The 9,405-nt window shown below is 45.7% G+C and overlaps 1 protein-coding gene across 1 annotated transcript; it reads left to right on the forward strand.

Moving 5' to 3' along the window:
* The first annotated feature begins 1,856 nt into the window (after positions 1–1,856).
* Positions 1,857–5,054, forward strand: socs9 (suppressor of cytokine signaling 9). Its single transcript, XM_036536692.1, has 3 exons — positions 1,857–1,926; positions 2,702–2,766; positions 3,103–5,054. The coding sequence occupies exon 3, from the start codon at positions 3,138–3,140 to the stop codon at positions 4,968–4,970; it is 1,833 nt and encodes a 610-aa protein (XP_036392585.1). The 5' UTR covers positions 1,857–1,926; positions 2,702–2,766; positions 3,103–3,137; the 3' UTR covers positions 4,971–5,054.
* Positions 5,055–9,405: the final 4,351 nt, after the last annotated feature.

The following is a 9,405-nucleotide window of genomic DNA, read 5'->3' on the forward strand; positions in this document are numbered from 1 at the left end:
ATGACGCTAATGGACCAAACTTTTACTGGGACAACTGGTCAGGTCACAGGTTGTGGAAAAAGTAACACCACATTCCATCTGTCACATGAAATACTGAACTGTAGAAAGAAACAAAATGAATATTTTTCAACAGAAATGCAATATATGTCCTCCATTGGAATCCAGTAAATCTTATATCCAACATGGCATAAATGATAGGCGAATGCAGATTTACCCATGTTGAGTCTTGTTCCACTTTTCTAAAGGAGAGGGACAGCATGTCTACCAAAATTTGGCCCTCTTCAACATCCACCCAAATGCAGGAAGTTGAGTGTGTGTGTAAAATTTACACATATTTGAATATGTACTGGATTTGTAGACATGAAGTAGTTCCCAGGTACACACCAAAGTCTGGCCACCATTCACATAAGGCCTGTTCCCAGAACATTTCTACAGTTTGGGGAATTTTTAGACTCGTGTATCCAGAATGAAAATTTCTGCCATTTTTTCATGATTAATTATGGATAACCAATAATCAAATGGGACAGCTTTAGCATGTGCCTCTTCATCCAGTGACACCATTGATAAAGGTGGGTTGTGTGTGTTTTTTGAATGAAAGTTACTGAAAGTGTTGAGTATTGCTTTATTGCAAATACATGTTTTAAGCAAACATATCTTAACACCTTTCATTTAGCTACAGTATATATGTGGATGACATGATGCTAAATCATTACGTTGGGATTCAAACTTGCACCATTTTGTTCTCAAGTCTCTAAACCCTGATCTGTTCCATGTTCCAGTACTGAATGACTGTTGACTGCAGGGGTCAGCTGAACTTTTCATAATGACCTGCAGCGGGGATCTGAAGTTCCATGATGTTCAGGGGAACAGTCCAATCTAGATCTAAATCTTGTAATCAAAATGCACAGCTGACGATCAGTGCAGAGGCCAGCCATATATTCCATTAGCTACTAATTAACCTTTCAACAATGTGATTAAATTTCCTATCAATTAATTAAATATTCTTAGTATGGTGTGTAGACGAGGTCCTCTGTGCATCATTAATAGACACGACATTGGCATTTTTATGTCAGTTAAAAATGTAGGAGTGGGAGTGAAAGCTGCTCACATTTGTTGCATTTTGTAGGTAGCAGTCCCATACAGTGCAGGCGTGATAATGCTGTAATGAGCACAAGACTGCCAGTGTCGATCACTTGGAAAGGTACTCTGTATGATGACTGGCTACACATTAAAGTCCTGTGAAGCAATAGAGTGAAGTGGATTTCCTTTCCTGTTGGTGCACTTTTCACAGGTAACCAGTAATTATCCATGACAGCTGACATGCAAACTAAGCAAAACAAAACTGGAGCAACCGTGACAGATCCTCTCATGTTTATATCATTTGATAAAATGTGGAGCCACATTAGCATTACCTGAAACTGAAACTGCCAAAAGAAACTACTGAAGATAAAATGATGAAGCTAAACACAATAATAGGTATGCTATAGTCTACTGCAACACATGAAGAAGTACTACAACATTTATGTCATGACTATATATTATATTGCAGTATGACTGAGTCATCTATATCCACTTGATTATTGATAATGACTTGATAATGATTATTATGCAGGTTTATTCAGCAGCCTTTCTGGGTGTACAAGGAAGTAAGGGTGTTGGAGTATAGTCAGCGAAGTGGCTGCGTTGCTCGATTCAATGCAAAGAGGGAGTGGCAAAATGTTAGGGCCGTTTCAGTCCAGAGAGATTAATTTTGAACCGCATGGATGCAGTTTGGTCCGCCACACAACAGTGGGCGTCGTACGACGTGCCATCAGGTCAGAACAAGCTTAAATCCACGTATACGTATCTCTTTAAGAGTAGACGCTGTCCGTTTCCCGTTGCCACAAACTGTACTTCTGACATTATTTGTTGTGTTTATAACAAAAGGTAGGCTTGTGTAATTTGCACGTCTTATTATTGAATCTAATAACAAGTCTACGTTTGTGGTATGACATCGTCGCATCATACGACTGTTTTGGAGTTTAGAAGTAAAATCTAGTGTGAATAGTCAGCTAGCTTTTTAGCATCAACTGAACTAAAATGCGACTTGAAATTGTTGTATCGGCTAGCTTGCTAGCTAGCTATAGTTCTAACATCCAGCAGCTGTGACTGACATTTCCGTAGGTGCTATTGTCGGCTAATTATGTAGAAAATGGTAGACTTACCAACTCATCTAAACGATATCTACTATTAAATGTTGTTGGTTTTGTTAAGAAAATAACACTAGCTTCATGTCTTCATTGTGAGCTAGAACAATGGGTGGAAGTGTCGCTCCGATGAGTCCATACTGCTAGCTACAAGCTACGCACGTCCGCATTGAATTTTAGCTGGCTGGCTAGCAAGCCGGTCACTTCACCTGCTACCCCTGCGTGACTGTAGCCAGTGTTTCTTACAGTAGCTAGCCAGGATGTTGCACCGTTGTTGTAATCCTTCTTTGTAACTTTATTTAGTCTCACCGTCTGAAAAAGAACAACAAAAAAAAAAACAAACACAAAAAAACAAGAAAGATACAAAATGTTTCCTGAAAAGGGTTAAATGTCTAAAGGGTTAAATATCTGTTGGGTCAGGATATGAAGGATGAGCTAATTGTTAGCGAATATGTGATACAGTAACTGTCTGAAATCAATTAACGTGTCAATCTTGCTGCCGTTTGTTACATCAGTGTCTGACTCTTCGGAACTCATGGACTTTCTGCCCATCTTTTGAGCATACTGCAGCATCTAGGCGGTATGTAAAATACATTGACCGTTACCTTTTAAAAAGTGTTTTTCTTAATGGGATGTATTCATCGTCGCGGATGAGAGGGGATAAATATGCTAAGATCGAAGCAATCGGTACACTGTACTGTTTATGGGATGTTTGCTTAAATTTGCAGTCTCATCAAAGTGATGCATGCATACAACTATTAGTATGTGTTATATGAAATGTTTTATTAAAAGGGATCACCTTTAGAGTGTAAAGTGAATGTAGAAGCCTAACACTCCTGAGTGTTTGCTTGGGGTGCATTTGGATGATTGGTACTTTTGTAGCAAACCTGACACAGTTGTTGTCTATGTCTTGTAGCCACCTTCCTCTGTGATCCTGACAGGGATGGGTGGATGTGGGACCAACAACTGACGACCTGCGTGCTGCCTCTGTGTCGGAGCCCTGGTGCTGACGTCACACACGCCTCGTTTTCGGAAGGAGGGACCTCGCGGTGCTCCGGGTCAGGGGTCGTTCCCCAGGCCGCCATGTCCCAGCCCCAGGAGGGAGAGGAGCGCGGGAAGGACAAGGAGCGGGGCGCGCGGCCCAAGGTGCGCCAGAGCCGCTCGGAGGAGAGGCGGGAAGGGGGCGCGGTCCGCAAGGGCGCGAGGGGCAAGAAGAAGGGCCGGGCGTCCCACGAGCAGGCCCTGGCGCGGCCCGTCAGCGACGGGTTCGAGTACGGGGAGCTGCTGAGCGGCCGCGAGTCCCGCGACCGGGGGTCGGGCTCGCCGCTGGGGGGGCCCAGGAGGTGGCAGGGGCCAGGGGCCGCCACGCCCGTCCTGCAGGAGGCGGGGGTCGGACGGCTAGCGCAGGGGGTGGAGGTGGGTGAAGGTGAGGAGGGCGCGGGGGCGGGGTCAGGAAAGACCGGCGCTGGCCGCTCCCTGCGGCAGAAGATCCAGGACGCGGTGGGCCAGTGCTTCCCCATCAAGTCCCACAGCGCCTCCTCGGGCCAGGGCCTCTCCCCCTCCGCCTCCTCCTCCTCCAACTCCAGCGCCGCCTCCCGCCGCAAGATCCACCTGAGCGAGCTCATGCTGGACGACTGCCCCTTCCCGGCGGGCTCGGAGCTGGCACAGAAGTGGTACCTCATCAAGCAGCACACGGCGCCCATCTCCCAGCCGGCCCTGCTGGACACTCTGGGCGGGGCGGCGGCGGGCAGCGGCGGCGGCGGTGGCAGCGGCGCCGGCTCCCCTCTTGCCGCCGTGGTGGAGGACGAGGATGACCGGCTGCGGGAGCGGCGGCGGATCAGCATCGAGCAGGGCGTGGAGCCGCCGCCCAACGCCCAGATCCACACCTTCGAGGTGACGGCGCAGATCAACCCGCTCTATAAGCTGGGGCCCAAGCTGGCGCATGGCATGAACGAGCTGGCGGGGGACGACCGGGCCACACTGCAGCAGCAGCAGCAGCAGCAACAGCAGCAACAGCAGCAGCAGCAGCAGCAGCAGCTCCTCCTCCAGCAGCAGCAGCAGCACCAGCTGCTTCTCCAGAGCTGCCTGGACACCCTGGACGAGGTGGCCGCCTCCTCCGCCGCCGCTGTCCCGGCCTCCTCCGGCCCCTCTGACCAAGACGCGGGGCCGCCGGGGGCCTCTGGGGCCGCGGCCGCCAGCCCTGCCAACGCGGCCACCGCCGAGGGGGACCGCCCCAAATCCCAGGACGGCTACCGGGTCCACACACAGATCGACTACATCCACTGCCTGGTGCCGGACCTGCTGCAGATCACCAACCTGCCCTGCTACTGGGGCGTGATGGACCGCTACGAGGCGGAGACGCTGCTGGAGGGCAAGCCCGAGGGCACCTTCCTGCTGCGCGACTCGGCCCAGGAGGACTACCTCTTCTCCGTCAGCTTCCGCCGCTACGGCCGCTCGCTGCACGCGCGCATCGAGCAGTGGAACCACAACTTCAGCTTCGACGTGCACGACCCCAGCGTCTTCCACGCGCCCACCGTCACGGGCCTGCTGGAGCACTACAAGGACCCAAACTCGTGCATGTTCTTCGAGCCGCTGCTCTCCAGCCCCATCCACCGCACGCGGCCTTTCAGCCTGCAGCACGTGTGCCGCGCCGTCATCAGCAGCCGCACCACCTACGACGGCATCGACCTGCTGCCCATCCCCAACGCCCTCAAGGAGCACCTCAAGGAGTACCACTACAAGCAGAAGGTGCGCGTCCGGAGGCTGGACACCGGCTGGGAGTAGGCCCCTCCCCCTCCGCCTTTCCATTCGCTCTGTGCCACACACCTCCACGCTCCTCCGCCGTCCCATTCGCTCTGTGCCACACTCCTCCACGCTCCTCCGCCGTCCCATTCGCTCTGTGCCACACTCCTCCACGCCCTTCCGCCGTCCCATTCGCTCTGTGCCACACTCCTCCACACCCTTCCGCTGTCCCATTCGCTCTGTGCCACACTCCTTCACGCCCCCTTTTTTTTAAAGTTTCTTATTTCTGAAACCACCTTGCCAGCGGATTAATGCAGCTAAACAGGACCCGACACAGACTGCAGATGATTCCCCTTCTGGACATAGCTTCAATAGTCCTTTCTGGCAGTTTACCAATTCAAAGCGGAGTCCCGAATCCTTACTGATGGTCGCAGTTAGCATTCAAGCTGTCTGTACCGTTTTTATTTAATGATGCGTTCCTTTTTTCCCCCTCTTTTTCACTGACAAGACTAAGGAGAGAGACTGTATGAAAGAAAATGTTTGTGTTGCTTTTGCCTATTTAAAAAAAAAAAATCCAAAAATCTTATGCAAGTTTACCTGTGAGTGATTATGGTGATTTGTGACTGACTACTTCGATTTTCAGGTGGGGCATGGTTTATTGACGCTGCAAAAAAATGTTCTTCTCAAGAAAATGTTCTGGTTGTATTTTGATTGAAATAAAACTGAAGAGAAAAGCTTAAGGGTATTTAAAATATTTTTCTTTTCTTTTATCATATTAAGATCTCATATTATGAAAATTTTTGCTCGTAAGAACATGGCGTTTTGCAGTGCTTAACGTCGAGACACTTACTTCCTCTTTTGTTTTGCTTGTCTTCAGAGCCACCCACAGTTGCCAGTTGTTAAAACAAAAGGCTATAGTGTGTTCTCTCTTTCAGAAGGCTGCATTGTTTTCCACCTCTAATTGGATCAGTGCTTCAGCCTAATTTATCTCAGCGGAAGTTCCTCAGATCATAAAATTGTGGTTTTTTTTTTACGATGTGTGGCTTTTTAAGGTTTTTTTTTTTACATGGTATCAGAGCTGAACCCTAACAGGCTTTGTCTGTTTGCCGAAGGGGGGGGGGGGCGGTTGGGGACAAGAATTTACAGCACAATTTACAAGAGTTGTTTTCTGAGGAGCTGAGAGATCTTGGATCTGGTCGCTCGCTTTGAATGATGTCGAGCATAAAACAGAAAAGCTTGTTCGTGGATTTATTTTTAGGGCTATACTTTGTTGTTAACAGCATGACAACATCTTACCAGTGCGGCCTTTTTTTCTGTGAAACTGTCCGGCATTGACGGAAACGGTGACTTAACACTCCATCTTGCAAAGGATGAAAAGAAGAATGATTGCTACACCAAACTGTGCATGTGCTTTAAAGTTATTTAAACGAGAGGGTGGCGTTTGAGAGTGGAATTCAGCAGGCACAGGCAAAAAATCTCAGTGTTGACGAGGGTCGAGAGTCGCATCCGCTGTTTGGCATTGTCCAGGGCTTCACTAGCCTGGTACAGAATTCACGGACCGCAATACAGCTGGTGTCTTTACAGCTGTCACTTGCATCTACATCTGTCACTTGCAGCTGTCAAAACTAACCTCAGGACTGTGGGGACATGTGGTGACAGCTGAACAGGATGATGGTGATGACTGGCCGCTTGTGTTTGAATGGCCCGACCAGGATCGTGAAGCCTTTGTTTATATATCACAAAGGTGGGAGAGTAGGGGGAAAAAAACAGATTGGATTAACTGAAATCATCTGGTCTGAGTTATAGCAATTAAAGCAGATAATGCAGTTCTGTGAAGGCAGCTTGATTTGTGTGACCTTGTGAACTCAACTCCAGCTTATTCGGTGAAAGCACATTACATTCCAAGAATTTACACAGGGTACTCATGGAAATGATTTTTTTTCCCACCAGGGCTAAAGATGTTCAATTTATTTCATGGAAAAAAAAGTCTTCATAAAGGTGATGTTAAATGTCATTTATATATTTATGTTACACATCCACACACAGTCACACCTGATACAAACAATATTTTGTGCCCAATGTTAATGAATTTTAGTACTTGTAACTGAAGTCTTGCCATCTTATTGGGTTTGCTTGAAAGGATAGCTCAGAAGCTAGCTTCCCACCTAACCCATCGTTATGAAGTTGTACTTTGGGGGGTTGAGAGAGTTTTCAGTAGGCATTTGCAGTGGGAGGCAGCTCCATGTCTGTTTCCATGTGGTGTTTTTCTCACACAGTAGTTCTAATCACTCTGTTCAGTACACTCATGTTTAGTGTCCCATGGGATGTGGAAAAAGACTCATGAACACATTATTTAAAATTGGGATTTGATTTAAAGGTTTTGTCATGGTCAAAATGCATGGTTGATTTATAAATGTGAATATATGGTTACATTGTTTTTCCAGTATAAGCAGTCCTAAGTTATTCATTTGGGTTAACTCACATTTGGGTTGACTCTCCCTGCTCTCACTTGTGTAATGGACAAAGTCATGTTATAAACAGGCACAAATCTCACAGACAGAATCCAAAGATGGCTTCATGTTATGATCCAGACTTTAATGTAGAGGCAGCAGAAAATTGTATTATTACGTTGAAACCAGATTAAACAAGAACATAAAACACCGACTGTACTGCATGCGACATATGTTATTATGTACATGTGTATTAGAATGTTGCTGAAACCCAGGATATGCCCAGGTGTGTTAAAAATTCATTTTAGTTGCTGTAGGAAAGGGTTCAGTCTTTCTGACCAACAGCTTGTGTGGTACCCAGCATTTGGTTTATGCTTTAGTCATACAGTATATTCAGACCTTTATCAGAAGAATAACTTGAATTGGAAGGCTCCGTAATTCAGTTTTGGCTGATTAAGTCATGAAGCAAAAGAGTGCACTTAAACTGTTCACAAGTAATTTAACCTTTCATGATGTAATTAAGATATACTACAAGCCTGATTACTGACACCACTTGACACTGTAATCTTAGAGTTAGCTAACTGGTAAACAAAACGAGGGCTCGTATTAAACCCGTGTGAAAATGGACATACACATTTTTGACAACATTAAACATTCTGAGTGGTAAGTGAGTGGTGAAGGAAAGAAAACAGAATTCCCTTGCAAAGGAGTCCTTATGTTTTGCTGTTTTAAGTAGTTGTGGATGATGCCCTCTTAATGTTTATAAAGCTATAAAACTTATAATCGCCAAACCTCATTTCCTGGTGTACGTTGCTGATGCTATAATTTACTCTCTGAAGCAGCAGATGGCAGCAGTGTACTTTGATCCTGCTTAGTCATTACCAGGTAATCCTGTATTGCACTAAACATCTACATACAATTAGTCTTACTGTAAAAACAGCTTAATGAGGGCACTGTCTTAGAAGTATTTACACCAGTATGTGGACCAGAAAAATCACATATGATACATTAGTTAAGTTTAGTTAAGTTTAAGTCACTTTATGCAGTTGCATCATATAAACTGGAGAAGACAGTGAAGAAATCCTGGCATGACCTCAGCAGCAAGACTAAGTTGATCAATAAGATCCATTTAAGGTCCAGTAAAAGCAAACAAAATCCTAAAACCTCTGGTTATATGTTGCATCCTGGTGCTTATCCCAGTCCAGTTCATGTGATCAGCATTACAAACAAACTGTTCCGCGCATGCAAACATCTGCTTTTGGTCAAGGAAAGAACTGTTCTAAAGAAGCATCTTAACAGTGTCCGCTGTCTCTGCACTCTTCTGTATTGGTTCACAGTCCTTTTTGTACATTCCTACTTCACTTGCCTGCTCTGTATTGGTGCTTGGAAAATGATGCCTTCTGCTCAACCCCAGTACTAGACTCCCTCCAACATTCAGTGCTTAAAAATAGCATGATGATGGAGAATGTTTTCACTGCACTGTGGCCATTGCCATTTGTCTTATGTTGAAGGGCCCTGATTGTAGAAATTGTTAATCCTGTCTCATATTTACAACATATGGTATTTCTTAAATGAGGACCTTGGTCAGCCAACGTGAACATTTGCACATCTGTTGCTATGTCATTAGCTTTTATTGCAAGTTAGCTGCCTGAAAAAGTCAACCTGATTTTCTCATTTGTCAGGTGGTAAGTTTAGGATGGCAGTAACATTTATCAGTTGTGCCTCAAGGGTTCTGATCAGTAGCATTTTTATTAGTAAAGGGAGTGAGGGTTGAGAGTATGTTATGTTTGGTATTCAAACCCTCCCTCATATAATCTCCACAGATATACTGATATTTAATGCTATGATATGAATGTGGCAACATATGCACATGCCCTTTCACAGGAAATTCACTATGAGTTGGCAGAATGTCAGCTACTTAAGAGGAAAAAAATGGTATACTTTATGAACACTTTTTCAATTACAAGAAGTTTAAAAATCTTTGAAAGGTCTATTTCTAAGCCATCTTCGTGAACCTTTTTTTTTGG

The sequence above is a fragment of the Megalops cyprinoides genome, chromosome 9 (genome assembly GCF_013368585.1).
Source record: "Megalops cyprinoides isolate fMegCyp1 chromosome 9, fMegCyp1.pri, whole genome shotgun sequence".
Taxonomy (NCBI): domain Eukaryota; kingdom Metazoa; phylum Chordata; class Actinopteri; order Elopiformes; family Megalopidae; genus Megalops; species Megalops cyprinoides.

Coding starts and splice junctions, on each gene's coding strand:
- socs9 (XM_036536692.1), top strand. CDS start 3,138: ATGTGGGACCAACAACTGACGACCTGCGTGCTGCCTCTGTGTCGGAGC.